This window comes from Beta vulgaris, chromosome 5, assembly GCF_026745355.1.
Source record: "Beta vulgaris subsp. vulgaris cultivar EL10 chromosome 5, EL10.2, whole genome shotgun sequence".
In the NCBI taxonomy this organism is placed as follows: Eukaryota; Viridiplantae; Streptophyta; class Magnoliopsida; order Caryophyllales; family Amaranthaceae; genus Beta; species Beta vulgaris.
In genome coordinates this window covers 20389934-20408149 of record NC_079206.1, presented here as the reverse complement: position 1 = coordinate 20408149, position 18216 = coordinate 20389934, and the positions used below count along the sequence as shown (strand labels likewise).

Genomic DNA, 18216 nt, shown 5'->3' with positions numbered 1-18216 from the left:
GTTGTGATCAATTTTCTATGATGTTGGTTTTCTGTGATCTAGAATTGTGATGAATAATTTAGTGTGATGTTCGTTTTATTTAGTCCCCTGCTGTTGGTTGTGATTTACTATATATCAACACTTTAATAAAACGAACTACTTGATCTTTAATAAAACGAACTACTTGAAAAATTTACCGACGGACGGACGGAGGTTATGACTTATAATGTGCAAGGATTAAGGTGTTGATATAAACCAAGTATCTCGATAACCGATTGATTTTTTAGTGTGATGTTGGTTTTATTTAGTCCCATGTTGGTTGTGATTTATCTCGAATTGTGAAGAATTTTTAGTGTGATGTTCGTTTGATTTAGCCTCCTGTTGGTTGATATTTATCTCGAATTGTGATGAATTTTTATTGTGATGTTGGTTTGAATTAGCCCCCAGTTGGTTGGTATTTATCTCGAATTATGATTAATTTTTAGTGTGATGTTGGTTTGATTTAGCCCCTTTTGGTTGTGATTCATCTCGAAATGTGATGAATTTGTAGTGTGATGTTGGTTTCATTTAGTCCCCTGTTGGTTGTGATTTATCTAGAATTGTGATGAATTTTTAGTGTGATGTTGGTTTTATTTAGTCCCCTGCTGGTTGTGATTTATCTCGAATTGTGATGTTGGTTTGAGCATGTTGTGTACTGATTCATGGGGATTTCTGAGTTCTTTTCACTTTATTTCACTATTATCTCTTTTTTTAATCCTAACTGATTCTTTCGCATTTCAAACCTTGTTTTTAAAAAGAGTTTATGATGAAACCATCATTGAATGACATACAAAGCTCCCTTAATCACCTCCTCAATCCTTAATATGCCACCAGTCCTTTTAAGGACTGATTGAGGCTATTTGGGGTTGTGGTTGAGTGTGATGTTGGTTTGAGCATGTTGTATACTGATTCATGGGGACTTCTGAGTTTTTCCCACTTTATTTCACTCTTATCTTTTTTTTTAAGCCTAATTGATTCTTTCGCATTTACTTTAACTGATTCTTATTCATTTCAAACCGTGTTTTAAAAAAAGTTTATGATGAAACCATCATTGAATGACATACAAAGCTCCCTTACATCACCTCCTCAATCCTTAATATGCAACCAGTCCTTAAAAAGGACTGATTGAGGCTATTTGGGGTTGTGGTTAAGTGTGATGTTGGTTTGAGCATGTTGTATACTGATTCATGGGGACTTTCGAGTTTTTCTCACTTTATTTCACTCTTATCTCTTTTTTTAAGCCTAATTGATTCTTTCGCATTTACTTTAACTGATTCTTATTCATTTTAAACCTTGTTTTTAAAAAAGTTTATGATGAAACCATCATAGAATGACATACAAAGCTCCCTTAAATCACCTCCTCAATCCTTAATATGCCACCAGTCCTTTTAAGGACTGATTGAGGCTATATGGGGTTGTGGTTGAGTGTGGTTTTGGTTTGAGCATGTTGTATACTGATTCATGGGGACTTCTGAGTTTTCTCACTTTATTTCACTCTTATCTCTTTTTTTAAGCCTAATTGATTCTTTCGCATTTACTTTAACTGATTCTTATTCATTTTAAACCTTGTTTTTAAAAAAGTTTATGATGAAACCATCATAGAATGACATACATACAAAGCTCCCTTAAATCACCTCCTCAATCCTTAATATGCCACCAGTCCTTTTAAGGACTGATTGAGGCTATATGGGGTTGTGGTTGAGTGTGGTTTTGGTTTGAGCATGTTGTATACTGATTCATGGGGATTTCTGAGTTTTTTTCACTTTATTTCACTCTTATCTTCTGGTTAATGTTTAAATTTTGAGCAAATTTTTTGTATATACTCCAATGCAAACAAACTAGAAACAAGTCTCTTCATTAAAACACAAAAACTGACCATTACAACTTGTTTTTTGTTCACTTACAAAAACTGACCATTACTACTTGATTTTTGTTGTCTTACAAAAACTAACCATTACAACTTGATTTTCTTCTTTTACAAAAACTGACCATTACAACTTCAACCTAAAAACAGTGAACAAAATTCATTCCCCTTCAGTTGTTCTGTTTTGTTGCTCATGGTTGCTGTGATGTTGATGCTTGTCCATGGACTTTATCCCAAGCGTCCATAACTGCCCACATAGTGTTTTGACCTGATCACTTAGAACTCCTTGTTTTTCCAATTTCTTCTTATTAACATGAGGCAAATCATAATCATTGCCACCACCAACCTTGAGGATTTCATTCATTACATATTGTAATGACAACCACACATTGCTTAAAGTCTTGGGATCCAATTCATAAAATGCTTGGTTCACGGCTTCAAGCAGCTTGTCTATATCTGCTGGCATTTTTTTATGCATTAACGATTGAATGCTTCTGAAAAAACCAAGATCAAGGATGTTTAAATTAGGACTGTTAGGAGGCTGTTGAATTAAAATAAATTTGAACCCATCTTGTTCATGAATTAACTGCCATTCAGGATCTTCATGAGTGATGTGTGCCTTAGCGTTATCTTGTTGTATGAAAATGGTTGTTGGACCTCCATCTCTTGGCCATTTCTCCTTTATGGCTGGAATTATTTCATTAATCAGCATGTCCCTTGTTACCTTTTGGTTGACACTCTCAACCACTTTGGTTATCATGGTTCCCTTTTCTCTGTTTTTTGAAGTTCTCTTTGCTGGCTCTTGGTATGTGAATGGGAAGATTCCAATCTTCCCATCAAATGTGCATTCCCCTGCTGAGTTGTACCTTGGTCTTGCTACACATGCTGTGAACATCACCTTTGGAATGAACTTGCTGGAACTTGCTGCCCTGTATCTACCCCTTTCATTATTTGCCAAATAGACCCTTTGTGATTTGGTAGTTAGATAAAACCATTTCTCATCCAAGTGGACGATATCATACATGGGGTAGTACTCTCTCATGGTTGCTGGTGTGTTTCCCATTAATAAACTGAAAACCCATTTCAGTCTTTCAATTTTGTTTGGTTCTTTTAATCCCGGATGAAGTGAATTAGTGTGTGGTTTTATTAGTCCCCTTTTTATCATTCTATGAACCGTGCTTTTACTCATGTTAAGCATTGTTGCCAAGTCTCTAATACATGACCTCTCTCCCATTTTCAGTTTTGTAATTTCATCTAATTGAACTTGAATTCTCTTTCTTCCAGAAAAATGGAATTTAGTTGAGACATTATACCTTTGCATGGATGAACTCTGTTTTCTGGCTGTGTTCCAAATGTTGCTAATGCATCTAACTGATAAGTTAAATAAATGTGATGCTTCTGTGATTGAGCCCCTTTTCAGTTTACATGCCTTTGCTTTATTGAGGAGCCAACACAATATTTGAAGCTTGTCCTCACTGCTGAGTCTGCTGCGCTTGTGATGATTGACTGCAACCAACGTGTTATCGTTGGCTTGGTGTTCCAACACTTCAGTTTCTTGAATGAAGCTTGACTCATCTTCATGTGGCAACAAGTTAAGATCAAAGTCCCCTTGCACATTGTGAGCTGGAAAGTCATGCTCCTCATCATCAAGGCCAAGATACTCTGGACACCAAGCAACATTCAAGTCGAAATCTGAAGCCATAACAGTGGACAATGATGCAGAAGGTGGTGTGATATTTTACCTTTGTTTTTTTTGGGGGGTTTTATGGTGGTGTGATTTTCTGATTTCTCTAAGTGTTGTATATATAGTGAAGGTTAGAGAGAATTTTCAGATTTTTGGAGGGAATTTTTTTTTTAATTAGAGATAAGTAGATTAGTGGCAATCTGTGTGCCACTAATCTTTGTAATGTCATTGGATTAAAAAAAGAAAGAACTCATTCTCATTGGTCAGTTTGTATATGTGAGGATTAGGTATTTACCTTTTGCAATTCAGTAAAGATGTGCGGTTCAGATTTTCAAATGTTACAAATGCTTTGATGTTTTCAATAAAACCTTACAAATTCCTAACTCATCATCCGTGCCAAATAATCAGTCATTGATGTGTTCCTTATTTTATTCCCTCCTCCTTAATTCCCGTGAAAAAAAAAGAAACAAGCACTATATTATGGGACGGAGGGAGTATAATTTTTTTTTATGAGGCAGCTAACGTAGCACATTTGCTCTTTAGTTTGGTAGATTAATTCTGAAAGTTACATTTTGTTTTTGGGAATATGTGCATCCTTAAGATCTGAATTGACTTCTTCAGAAAAAAAGAAGAATAGATCTGATAAGATCAAACTCATTGAGGGCTGATATACCCATCTCTGAGAGACAGAGTGGATATACTCAGAACAACGAATCAAGTCGTGCATCTTGGAGATGGGATAAAAAGAAGCGAAATTTGTCATTATTACTAGTGCACTTCCAACTTCCAAGATTCAAGTTCATAGTAAATCAAGTGGCAATTTTGTAATGAGATGAATATTCATAATTGGACAATTGTAATGGTTGAAAATATTCATGAATATATACATACATTCAAAGATCTGATAATTTGATAAATATGTTGGGTGTATCTCGGGGATGCATTCTTATTTCTTAGCCATGGCCATGGGTTAATCCTTTCTCCCAAGAACTCTTAGAAAAGAAGATTGACAAAACTGCTACTGAAAATAAAACCAAGCAAAGTTGGTTAAGGAAAATAGAGCCTCCCAGTTCCCAGTTCCCAATTCCCAATTCCCAATTTCCCATACATAAAACCTCAAGCAAAATATCAACAAGCCTTTACAAATGAAAACTTGGAACATAAAAAAGAACTAATTTAATCGACATGCATAATAAGCATAACCAAATCAGCCCCTGCTTTTCAAGCTTTCTGGGATACTTATATACTCACAAACATAAATTACATTTACACAATGTTACATAGATTTATTCTTGTGTAACGACATAAGGGGAAGAACTCATATCGGTGCTGTAAAATGAATCTTCAGCCCCGACATAGAAGTTCTCGTCCTTCTCTTCATCCCACCTCAGAATCTCCCTTACATATTTAAATGCATCGTCAACATTATCACGATCCCGTGCCTTCGATTGCCATACAAAAAGCTTCCTACCAGTCACTGATGCATAAAGGTCCTTAAATTTCATTGCCACATAAAAGTAAGCCTGGTTGGCTAATGACTGGTTAGTATGGCTGGTTCGAACAGGGCAGAAGTCATTGAACCACTCACATGTAGTTAACGGCACCCTCCCAATTTTTTCCTCAAAAAGGTCGTATTTGTTGAGTATAAGTATAAAAGGGGTATCCCTGAAGCATGGGTGTATAATCATCTTCTCAAAGAGTTCTTTGCTCTCTATTATTTTGTTTTGGAGGAGATTTCCACTGCCAGTAGCATCAGGAGCAATCCATATCTGGTCATAGTCACTTAGAGCCACGCAGAACACCACTGCACGTACATCTTCAAACATCTCCACCCATTTGCAGCCCTCGCTCATCCCTTTAGCATTCAACCTGATCAATTGGTACCTGTACATAGTAGGATTAGATTAGCATTTCCACCTGGCAATAATTTCACGACTAATGGAAAAAAAAAAAGGGGGGGGGGGGGTTGCCATTATTGTTTTAAAAGGAACAGCCATACTTGCATACATGAACTGTTGCATTAATCCGGATGCTTGGCAAATATGTTTCCTTTCATAAATCTTTTCCTCCCTAATTTCATTGAAGATCAAACACCATATACATGCTAAATATATCTTCTTAAGAAGTTCTCTTTTATAGTTTGTCTGGATAGGGGAATTGGAGGGGAATGGAGAGAAGCAAGGGGGGGGGGGGGATTCATTTTCCCTTGTTTGAGTACAACATAAGGGAAGGGAAGAGGACCTGACAGATTTATATTCTCTTTCCCTCTTAATAAACCATGGAAAGATTTGGAAGGAAAATGCAAGCTCACAATCCCCTCCCCTTCTCCCTCCATTCCACAGCTACTTTTCCCTCCCTGATTGCTATCAAAACAAAGTTTTACTCCAGTATTATTCATTGACTAGCCAAAAATATTTAGAAGCAATTGCAATAAACTTAGTTGCAAACGGAAACAACAAATCCAATTATAACAAAAAACTGGTTTATAACATATTACTTGGTCAAAGGCGGGGTTGCATCCAAATTATCCGTATAGGACTCAGACATTGGGCTACGATCGTCAAGGGAGAATTCTAGAAAAGCCAAACCATTCCCTTGAGTAACGCCTTCTGCATACAAAATATCTCTCTCTGAAGGTTCATATTCATTGCTTGACACCTCAACAGCCTGAAAGGTAAACCAAGTGAGCCAGATGCAACATCCAAGAGCACAAACATATGTACAGAGACTATATTAGAAACAAGTCATGTCACCATCATGGTCCATCAATGAACACGTAATATAACTAGACACATGTAAGAGTCAGAACAATAGTTACATATAAATCTGGAAGTCAAATGGAAAACTCTACACTCTTCTAGCAATCAAATGAAGCACCAGAGGAATTCAAATAAACTAATCAAGTCCTGCAATCAAGCAATGAGTCATAAATCCACAACTTTTATGAGGCACTTTGGCCCATAACATATATATATATATATATATATATATATATATATATATATATATATATATATATATAGTGTTCATGTTCTCAGATATAGTGTCTGTGTTGAGATATACAATGTTTGTGGAAGCAGCAAAATAAACAGACACATGTTTACCAAAATACAAGCAATATATATATTAAAAACACAAACACTATATTTCGAGGACATGACACTATGTATTTTTGTGTTATGTGCAAAGCTGCCCCACTTCTCATCAAAAGATATGTGTATTCCTTTAAGATTAAAAACAGGTTAGGAAATTGTAAAAAAGAACTTGTCAAAAACATTTATTAAAAAAAAGTCTATCATGTGTTCACAAATCACAGGGTACTAAAGGTCCAAGTTTCAAAGGAAATAACATCCAATTGAGTAAAGCTGCTTATAATAAAGGCACTAGGGTACCTAGTGAGTGTTCGTGCCTTTATGAATTTATGTTCCATTCATATACTTCCTCCGTTTTCTAATACTTGCAATGTATACCATTTCAGGACGCTCTTAATTAATTAAAACATTGACGTTTTTGGGAATACTCTCTCTCTATCTCTCTCTCTCCCCCCTAGCACACGAAGGTTTTTTTTAACTCTCTCAGTCTCTCTACCTCTCTCCACTCCTTGGTTCTTGTACACATTTCAACATTGCGAGTATCAGAAAAAGGAGGAAGTATATATAAACTCTTTGGCATATCAAAGAGAGTAATATAGAGTCCTAGTACAATTACATCTATAAAAAAAATTCTGAAAATATAGTATTATTAAAAAACAATTCTGAAAAATGTATAATTTTGCATGAGCAGTGATGGCATAGTTTTGGAAAAAATACCCGGCTTAGGAAGTATTCAGCAACATCAGGAAGGAAGTGGAGCCCATCTTTTCTTCTATATGTCTCTTGTATAGCAGGATCCCTCCAAACCTCTTCAACTAAAGGGGCATACTCCCGCGTTGCAGCAGGAAAAAATGCGTCCAGATCACCAGTTGCAATGATGTCCAATAGCCAGTCAGAAAAATGCTTTAACCTCGGGTTGATCGAATAGATGCTTTGACCCGTCCCATTAGACTCGACTTCTGAACCGCCACCTGGAAACACAAGCAGATCATATCATTACTGAGGAACTACCCTATAGTAAACGTGTCTGTACTCATTTCAAGCTCCAAAAATGTCAATAATTCTGTTGCAGCCCCAGCACATGAGCATTAGATACACATGAAACTGCAGGGGGTTTAGTCTGGCCAAATGCTGCAAATAAATACTACCACAATTGCAGATGACACACTTGAGTAAAGAATTACTAGGCTGGTGCTTCTTCTAAGTTAGATAGGTTTGGAGAAGAGATTATCCTATTCTAAAGAGCCACGGTAGCATTGCTCATGGGACTTGCTGCCTTTATAAACAAAAGTGGGTAAATCATAAGGTTGAATCTAGGGACAACGAGGCATCCTTCTAACTATTGCGAAGTTCGCCAAAAGTGTCCGAATTTTCGGCTTCATGAAAACAGGAAACAACAATTTTGGATATCTCCAGCCTAAATTTGTTGATTTTATGAAGTATTAGGTGCAGAAAGAATTCGGACAGTCTGCCTTACTGAAGACCTTCTGGCTATTGTGGCTGGAAAGAAATCATAGAACTTTCTGGAACAAATATAGTAGCATACACTTAGGGGTTAGGATCATGTTCCTTTTGGCTTTTCTTGGGTATTCTAAAGTTCTCTTACTGATCCCATAAAAAAAAAAAGGTTCTCTTACTCAAGTCTCAAAGTGATAGGGGCTCATTTTTATCAATTATAACCTAGTTTCCATTCAACTAAAATCTTTATTATTCAAAAGAACAAAATAAAGTCATTAACAAACTTAGCAGAATAGAGGTTAAAAGCTAAAGAGGCAGAGAGGGAGTGGATAAAACTTAGATTTCCATCCACAGTTTCACAAGATGATATACTTGATATTACCTGTCTCACCATTTTCATAATTTACTCCTTGTATCTGCATATTTGCCATTTCTTCTTCTTCGAACCGCTCCCTTGCATCAAGCAACACACTTAGATATTTGTACATATTGCTCTGGATCATTAATTTGATCTCTTGCAGTTCGTCTGCAGTAAACGTGTTCCCATACATAAACTTGGCCTGCCATACATTGTAACATGAACCCAACAAACTTAGACAAATTGCAATAATATATTCATACCCCTTCTACATTCTACCATTACATAATAGCAAGTCATCTATCGTATTTTACTTTAACTCAAGTGCTTGAGTAGAAGTACTAAAAGTGTAAAACATCAAAAATTACAACCAGCTAGAGCCTAGAAGATATATATTACTTTAGCTCAAGTGCTTGAGTAGAAGTACTAAAAGTGTAAAACATCACAAATTACAACCAGCTAGAGCCTAGAAGATATATATTACTTCAACTCAAGTGCTTGACTTGAGTAGAAGTATTAAAAGTGTAAAACATCACAAATTACAACCAGCTAGAGCCTAGAAGATATACCGTAGGCAACCAGCTCTACATCCCTCCTCTTTCTTCAATTTTAGAAAAAAAAAAAGACTCCTAACCAACCAAGGTTTTGTGTATGTAGCACCCCCTTTAGTACAGAAAAATAAGCTCTTCTACAACACATATATGATATGCCCTCTGACTCGGCAATATATGGGCTATGAAACATCACCCACTAATCTAAGGGAGGACATAAAGATATCGTCAAGAATCACGCATATTCACGTAGAGAACCAAATGATATCCATGTAGGCAGCATCGCTTGACTCACATAATCATACTGTAAAACAAGACAGAAGACCAATGCCTACAAAAATTAAAATGAAATCAGCTGCATGCAAATCCTTGCAGCCTCACACATATTTTTGGTGTATATATGGAACTGAATGTGGGGCATTAAGTTGCATGACCACATTAACTGTTATCCTGTTGCATGTTAAGGGCTTTTTGGTTATGGGGTTTCAAGAAAGGGAAAGCGAAACACGGGGTTTCAAGAAATTACAAGTGTTATGTTCAAGGCCTTTTGGTTTCAATTCCCCACTTTTGCTGAGTCAAGGTACCCTAAGTTGGATCATCTCCATTCCCAACCCCACCCCCGGGACTTGAATTCCCACAAACTTCTCTACACCATGACCCAACCTTACTTACCATAACCACCACTATAACCCCACCTCTCCACCCATTGATGCCATCAGACTTCACCTTCGTCACCAGAACTACCACCTTGCCATACGAGCCACCCGACTTCATCACCACCAACCACCCTAACCTAAACCCCACTGGTGCTCACCCTTCATAACCTACAATACCCACAGCCACCAACACAAACCCCACCGTTACCGACAAAGCAGCAAATTCATGGACACTGAGATTATAGCTAGTCCACCGTACCTCACCACGAGAGCAAAGCAGCAAGCACCAGGAGAGGGATTTGGATACCAGTAAATGGTTTTGTTGGTAGGAGGATTTGATGGTGGTGTTGAGTTACAAGCATGTGAAATTGGTGTTATACTATCAATAAACACATGTATTGGTGTAAGATAGCCCCAAAAAAATCAAAATTTGGGAATCAGTAAAAATAGTCAGAATAGGAATTTGAAAAGATTCATGGGGTGAGAGGCGCTGATGGTGTTCTTGAAGTTGCTGAAGATGATGATGTTAATGGTGTTTTTGGAGTTGCTGAAGATGACGGTTGTTCAGGTTTGGGAGAGGAAGATTGTATTAGTGGCTTTTTGGTTGTTCCCTTTCTTTTGATTTCAGAAGCCACATAAGATACGGGAAGGGGTTTTGGTTCTCTGTTCCAACCTAACAAAATATTCAAGTTCCCTTTCTTTATTTCTTTCCCCTTAATTCCCTTTCTTGATTCCATTCCTTTTCTTTTAACTCAACCAAAGAACCTTGGTTTTATCAATATACCAACGCAGATGAGGAGTGTTCCATTTACAAAACTTCTTGATTGAAGTTTGACCTCTAAACTCTAAAGTCTTTAAGAACCTCTTATAGCTATGAATAACTAATAATAGGATAGATATAAGGTATGGTACTGATTGAAAATTTAGAAATGAATGTTGAACTTGCTAGAACTATGATACTGATTATGAGTACTTGAAGTTTGTAAACTGAAGTACTAGCTAATTGGAAGTAATATTAAAGCCAAAATTGCCTTGACACTCATAAAAATTCTATAGCCTTGCTAAAAACCCTAGGACTACAAAGAAAATTGCAAAAGCAACTCCAAACCATTCAGCACTCCTGCATCTATACCTGGAAAAGGTTAAAGGTCTTGTTGACATCAAGAGGCCAAGTACCGACCATTTGATAAGAAAAATGCATTCACATCAAAACCACGATTTCTCGATAAAGACTAGAACGAATGCAAAAGACTGTAAGATTTTGTATCATACCTAGACAATCAAGCCCTCCCCATCTCTCCTCCTGAGTCCTGTCCCAACAGAAGAGGAAGAATTTGACATCGAACAGTAACAATATTCCATCCGCATCTACCAGACTACCACTACCATTGCCATTCCCATATACCATTTCAATCACCACCAATACCACCATAATCTCCAGCTGACTAGGTCCAGCAGCCACCTACTTCCATTTCCATGTCCCACCTCTGCCCAATTCTATCACCTATAGCCGCTATATCTTCTTTCACAGATGCACCACCTATTCCCTCCTCCTTTAGGTTAGATTTGGTGAGTAGTGAACCACATTTTATCCTCTCTCCTTTTCGTTTACGCTCTCTATATAGTTCAATTTCAATTGGGTTTTGAATTTATAATTAGCACAAGTCCTTTTTAGTGAGCGATTTCGAATGAGAAAGAACTCTAAAAGAATGAGTAGAAACAGTTTTATCTATAAAAATCAGTATTCATCAGCAACAATCAGTATCTGTAAAAGTAAGTTTACTACGTAAGAATAATAGGGCATTATTCCTCCTCATTTAGCTTTGATCTGGTGAGAATGAGCTTAGATTGTGACCTCCACGTCCTTGGCTGTTGATTACTTTACCACAGCTTTTGGCAACCAACAGTAAAACATCTAGGTCACTTAAAATAGCAGCAATAGTTGATGGTAGGCTCACTAGGATTTTGTGGTTGTCATGACTAAGGCTCTGAACTGCTGTGAGCTGGGATGGCTTATCTAAACTATCGGATCTGGGGGCAGCAGGGAGTGTCAGCGGCTACACCTAGTAGAACAAGGCAGAGAGGGTCAAGACTGGTGGGCTGAACGAGTATTTAGAGAGAGCCTTGGGAGATTGAATGGAGAGGGAAGCATAGGCGAGACCGCGAGACAGCGTGAGAGGGAGGGGAAAAAAATGGCTTTGAGAAATTATAGGATTATAAACAAGGTGAAGATGACAGGACAAATGGGGATCATACCTACAACCTATCCAAGTCTCCTCTCTACCACCCGCCAAACAACACAAAAATATCTAAAACAGGATGTGTCAGACTGTCAGTCTATGCCAAGCTTGTGCAAAAGCTATTAAGGGAGTAGCTCATACAAATTGCTGCAACAGGCAATATGGGAGAGCTGATATTTAATAAGCAACATAGTTTTCCCACTGAACCAAAAAACCCCCAATGACAAGCAAACTTCAGAAATTTACTGACATGCAATCAACTCAAATACTGTCTTCGGAAAATAACATAGATCACTTGCAAATACCTGCTTGAAGATTGTGCTAGTTCCAGAACCCTCAAGTCCAAGAAGAAGAAGTTTTTGAGTTCTTTTTTGTTCAAAATAATTTGGCACAATAGCAGCATAATTGCTTGCCTCATCCCTAACTCCATGAGATTGACCTTGGGGAAAGGGCAAAGAGAACAGTGCACATACAAGGCGAGTTGATGCCTGTGTTGGAATGAATTAGTTCAAAAGCGTTTGTTTGAGATTTGAAAATATACAAACCCAGAAACAGACAAATGTGAATGCATACCTTCTCCCAAATATTCCCTCTGATATTGTTTTGACCTTCCTCCTCGTACCGGCCATCATCATAGACCCAAAAATGAGTTTCACGGGGACACTGAACGTTCGCCAGCTGTGTTGAGAATGTAAAGATACCCCCATCAGATTTGCAGCATAGTAATATCACAAGGAAAAACTGATGGAAAGAGAAAACTCTGAGCACTTACCATGGAATGGCTATAATGATACGCAGGATACAACACCAATATATCACTTATTAAAGCAGTTACCCATGATAGCTGAATGCAGCATAATATACAAACAAATACGAGAGGCACTTCAAAGCAAAAGAAAAAATAGGAAGAAAGATGTGATCATCTTAGATAAAGAGGGAAAAGAAGCTAAGACCTAAGAGAGGAGTTAGCAAGAATCAGCCATCACCACAAGGGAACAAGTCTCTATTCTTGTTTGATAGGGGATTCGGTGTAGGAATATAATCCTCTATTGCCAGTCAAAACCTAATTTTCTTCCTTCGCTCAGGATTCTAGATCAATAAAGCCACTCCCTTCCTCATTTATGAAGTTGATCAATATCATACTAGTGATCCCTGATCCTCCTTTTCAATTAGCTAATGCCCTAACTTTAAAGCCTTCAATCTAAACAAAGTAACAATACTAATTATGGCATCCATTGTTGCAAAAACTTCACTTGCTCAAGTCGATGAATCCCTTCTTCTCTAATAAGAAAGCCTTGCTAAATATTGAGCCAACTATCATCAGTCACTCTTTAAAGCTGTTTGTATTACCCCACATTTGGATCAACACAAAGCCAGATCAAACCAAACCTTCTAAAAAGTTCCTATTAGTCTCGGAGAGAGGTGTGCAAACTGCTTTAACGAGATTAAAACAAACCTATAGCCTATAACCTGAGATCACTATATGCAGCCAGAAGTCACAAATGGAAGCAGTTCTCCAGACTTGCTCTAGTATATATTCAAGCTATAGTCCCATAAGACTTTTACCATAGCATCTCTAATCATCATTTAGTTTATCTTACCCAATCTACTCGTAGAGATCACCTATACTCTATCTATCATTATTCGCAGTATGTATTCTTGCTTTTCAATATAACACTTAACACCTAGCCAAAGATATAAAAGGAACACATATAACCAATTGTCACTTTTTTCCTTTAACAGTCCCCACCCTCTTTGGATTTCATTATAAGACCAAGCATTAGCATTGCCTTCTTTTTTATAAGATCTAATATGTTAGATAGATCCGATAGGACATTATTTTTCCATGGTAAACTATAATAAAGTAAATTTATGCAGACAACTCGAAAATAAATCTTGACTCATGCAAGAGATCCCATCCTTTTGGGATTAAGGCGTTGACATCGTTGTTTTTGTACTACAGAAAAAGCGAATACATACACGAATTCGCCAAACTAATGATGGAAGGGCAGTTTGAGTGAGGCATTCACTGCCACTGCCCATATTGTTTTCACTTTCAAAACACTGTTTCATTAACTATAGGCAGACAATTGGAGGGACAAAGTCAAACATTAAAAGCCAGTAAGTTTTAAATCAAGGGCCTTATAGAATTTGTTTTAATGTCATTCCTTTTTCCAGGAATTCCAATGGCCTTATACGAAAGAGATATTCATGTTTACCACACATAAAAAGAGCAAGGATTCATTAACTTAATTAAAGCATTGAACAATTGAATGGACATAATATTTTAAAAATAGTTTATATGCCTCACCTTTAGCACTCTTAGCTCGAGCTTTGTAATCTCACGACCATTCATGTAAACTCCGGTGTTTCCTCTGCTTGCATCAGGGCTCAGTTTTCCGCTAAAATTCAAATTTGAACTTATGATTCTGTCAGGTTTCTCTCCCTCCTGTCACATAAAAGAAGCACAATCAGTGAAGATGCATCATGGCTAATGGTCCACGTAATCATATCCAAGAAAAACACTAACCTTTCCCCAGAGGCCAGACTCTTTGTCATACCAATATCTTCCAGGCTTCAACTTCTGAGGTGGCAAAGGACAGCCAAGTAAGTCAGCCATTTCATCTGGCTTCAAAGAATAACCATTGACAATCAGTTGCTCTGGTCGAAGTTGATTAGCGGAACATTCCCTCTCAGCTATCATTATTTGCTTAACTTCCAAAGGACTCAATAACCGAGACAGTACCCTAGAATTCTTTCCAAGTTTTGGCCGCTTCCATTCATCAATTGGCTTACCAATGCAAGTGACACATTTACGCCCTTCGGGCATCGAGCCCATAGCCCGAAGCACACAGTTACTGCAGAACTTGGCATCACAAACCAAGCAGGCCTCCTTCGTTTCCCACTTTCCCTTTCCACATCGAAAACAAACCCTTATATTATTCTTTTTTTTCTTTTCTTTTGAAACTCCAACATATTCAGGATAGACTGCATCTTCAACATCAGTGTCTTTCCTTTCAGATCTATCAACAGTATTAAAAGTGACCACAGGGACCCTTCTCCCTTCATTGACTGTCTGGTTTACAGAATTACTTTCAGAATTATGAGCAGAACCAGGAGAACGAGACGGAGAAGCTGAAGAAGAATCATGATTCTGTAGGACAGACACAACAGACTCTGAGCTTTCCGATCGACTTTGCGTGAATGAATCCACAGCCCTGGCAATACGAGAGAAGGGTAAAGGGATTGGCTCAATGACAGGGGGATCAGAATCAAAGAATTGTCTTTGTGACTCCGAAAGTGGTTCTGCAACTGAAGCAGTCGGGATCGATCGTGGATTTACATCAAGAGGTTCAACTCTAGGTACTTCTTGAGAGATTGCTGGACCTTTATATTCTATAGCTATGGAATAATCTGGATTATCAACTCCCTGAGGGAACGATGCACCCGGTGGAAGCATCTTCTTAACCATCTGCTTCCAATCTTCTCTATCATTATTCCCCATCCTCTCCACCAACCAATCCCAAATCAAAATTCTTCAATAATCTATATATACAAAAAAGAAATTCTCAACACTCTATGTTTTCATTCATCAAAATGAGGATCCCCATAATAAGAAAATTCACACTGATTTCTCTACTTGACAACAATAAACAACCCACAAATACGAAACACACAAATAACAAGTTATCCTTGAAAATCAACAAAATGGGTAAATGTTTTTTTGACCATTCAACCAGTTACTGGAAACCCAGATCAGAAGAGTGCTTAGCAAATGCAATCAGGATATATACTTAAGCTTACCCGCCGCAATAATCACCATCTCCAATTTTCCATGTTCACACCATGGGAAGACTTCATGTTTCCCAGATAAGGACAAAGCAACATTTTAATACACCAATCCAAGTTGAGAGGCAAATTCTAAAGGCTGAACAGGTCTTCTTCCACTAAATCATCCCACCTAAAAAACCCAAGAAACCCACTTGAAAACACCCATATATTTCAAGGTCAAACCCAGAAAATCAAATCAACTATGAACACCTCCTGAAAAACAACAAAATGTCTACTTTAAACAATTTAATTCAATGCTACAAAAAGCGCTTCTGGGTAGTTAGAATTTTGCTGGGTCAAACAAGAAACTCAACAAACAAAAAAATACATAAAAATTGTAGGAAAGAAAAATAAAATTCAACAATCAACACATATTATCATTAAAAAAAAGTGGGTTCAGTGAAAGAAGAATAAAACGAAATTTCCTTTTAGGTAAATCTCCAAAACCTTTTGCAGAAAAAAATAAAAAGGAGAAAGAGAGAGAGTCAAATACCTAGTGAAAGAGACATATTCCTCCTCTTAAGCGAATCTAATCAGCTTTGAGCATGAGAAAAGTTCCTGCTTTTTAATCTTCTGAGTGCAAAAAAAATACTCAAAAATTTAATCTTTTTACAGAGGGAAAAATGATAAAGGTTGAAAGAAAATGAAGGGAATAAATAAATGGTGAAGGAAAAAGGGGATAAGAAGAAGAAGAAGACAAGAGGAAGAAGATGAATAATATGCTGAAAACAAAGCAAATGCAGATACAACTTAGAAGGATAGTATAGTGTGTGTGAATTTCTTGTCTTTGTTTTGTTGTTGTAAAAACTGTAGAAACAAAAAAAAAAGAAAAAAAAGAGGGGAGTTTCATCTTTCATGTGGGGTCCGCAAAACCCACGAGAAGAAAGAGGATGATGGGGGTTGGTTGATGGAAGAAGGAGGCATGATGATGATTGATGAAGACAAAGACCGGTAATTGGTGGAACTTTGACTTGCTTGCTTTAACCAACTTCTTTTTTTTTTGCCCCATTTAGTAATTTTCACTAGGATATAGCAACGAAAATGTGAAAATTTTATCTCCTACAAAAATTATCCATATAATTTATGGGCGCCATATTTAATCTGATTTGGTGATTCATTTGGAAATGGAAAATGTTTTTTTTTTTTTTTGTCATAGAAAAACTAAGCGAATTAATATACACAAAATTCAATAGGAAAATTTGTCAGAAACGACTTTTTATAAGCACTTTTTTTTTTTTTGTAAAAAACCACCTTTTTAAAAAAAATTGGTTAATTAGGGCCTGTTCTCTTCGGCATAAAACAGCTGAACTGAACTGAACTGAATTGAACTGAACTGAACTGAACTGAATTGAACTGAACTGAACTGATCTGAACTGATCTGATCTGAACTGAACTGAACTGAATTGAACTGAACTGAACTGAAATGAATAGTGATATGTGAGAGTAAAAGTATTGTCAAGAGCTGAACTGAACTAAACTGAACTGAACTGGTCTGAACTGAACTAAACTGATCTGAACTGAATTGAACTGAACTGAACTGAATTGAACTGAACTGAATTGAACTGAACTGAACTGAAAATAAGCTGGGGAGAACAGGCCCTTAATCACCTTTTTGTTTTTTTTGTTGGAAGCCACCACTTACCGGAAAATTGGCATTAAGTAACGCCTTTCCGGCGTTGACCATCACGTGCATGGCACGTGATGTCATAACACCCTTCTTTTTTTCCTTTTTTTCCCCGATTCCCCCCCCCCCAACCCATTCGATTCATATCCCTCTTCCTTCGATTCATCTACTTGTTTTTAGTATGCTAGAAGTTCTTATTTTCTTCAATATTCTACCCTTCAGTATTACATTCTCTCAATTTCTTTTTTTTTTTTTTGTGCGCCTCTGTGTTTGCTTGGGGGGAGTTTCATATTGATTAATTTTCTATCAATGAATAAATGTCTATAGTCAGACTGGATTTGTGTAGTGAAATTGTGTTTCAATTTCAGTAATTTCAAGTTGGTTCCAAGTTCAAATCTTATTATATAACTCTAAGAATTTCAAATGCACACATGAAATAAAGGAAGAGAGAGAGAGAAAGAAAGAGAGAGATGAAAGAAGATGATGGGTTTGGAGGGAAAATCGGGGAAAATTGGAGGGTGAGGATGGTCGTTGGGGGGTGGGGGGTTGCTGGCGGGTTGCGAGGGGGCCGGGGGGTTGTCGGGGGATGCGAGGGGGGACGGTGGGTTGTCGGGGATGCGAGGGGGGAGGGGAGAGAAGTATAAAGGGGGGAGACTGACGAAAATTTGATGGTCAACGCTGAAAAATCGAGGGCAACCACCAGATTCCGACAAGTGGTGACTTCCAACAAAAAAAAAGAACCAAAAAGGTGGTTAATTAACCAATTTTTTTAAAAAGGTGGTTTCTCACAAAAATAAGTGATTATAAAAGGTGGTTTTCGACAAATTTTCCAATTCAATA

General features: G+C 37.3%; 2 protein-coding genes across 8 annotated transcripts; both read right to left on the bottom strand.

Moving 5' to 3' along the window:
* Window positions 1–2042: 2042 nt before the first annotated feature.
* On the bottom strand, window positions 2043–3584 carry LOC104893279 (uncharacterized). Its single transcript, XM_010679378.2, has one exon. The coding sequence runs from the start codon at window positions 3582–3584 to the stop codon at window positions 2043–2045; it is 1542 nt and encodes a 513-aa protein (XP_010677680.2).
* Window positions 3585–4759: 1175 nt separating this feature from the next.
* LOC104893051 (extra-large guanine nucleotide-binding protein 3) lies at window positions 4760–16543 on the bottom strand. 7 transcript variants are annotated; one of them, XM_057395052.1, is made up of 10 exons: window positions 16246–16543; window positions 15726–15965; window positions 14452–15467; window positions 14233–14370; window positions 12495–12599; window positions 12227–12409; window positions 8508–8676; window positions 7376–7629; window positions 6064–6233; window positions 4760–5450 (listed from the first exon to the last, which is right to left on the bottom strand). In XM_057395052.1, the coding sequence occupies exons 3-10, from the start codon at window positions 15424–15426 to the stop codon at window positions 4853–4855; spliced, it is 2592 nt and encodes an 863-aa protein (XP_057251035.1). In that variant the 5' UTR covers window positions 15427–15467; window positions 15726–15965; window positions 16246–16543; the 3' UTR covers window positions 4760–4852. The 7 variants fall into 7 exon arrangements, with proteins under 7 accessions (XP_057251035.1, XP_010677399.1, XP_048500703.1 ...); XM_010679097.4 differs by having other exon boundaries at window positions 8499–8676; window positions 16246–16542; XM_048644746.2 differs by having other exon boundaries at window positions 8499–8676; window positions 14452–15429; window positions 16246–16542.
* Between the last annotated feature and the right edge of the window lie 1673 nt (window positions 16544–18216).

Excerpts from the sequence above, each read along its gene's own strand:
- LOC104893279 (XM_010679378.2), bottom strand. The coding sequence starts at position 3,584 with ATGGCTTCAGATTTCGACTTGAATGTTGCTTGGTGTCCAGAGTATCTT.
- LOC104893051 (XM_010679097.4), bottom strand. The coding sequence starts at position 15,426 with ATGGGGAATAATGATAGAGAAGATTGGAAGCAGATGGTTAAGAAGATG. Across the intron at positions 12,410-12,494 it reads GAGGGAATATTTGGGAGAAG|GCATCAACTCGCCTTGTATG; the intron begins GTATGCATTCAC and ends ATTCCAACACAG. Across the intron at positions 5,451-6,063 it reads GCAACCCCGCCTTTGACCAA|GTACCAATTGATCAGGTTGA; the intron begins GTAATATGTTAT and ends TACTATGTACAG.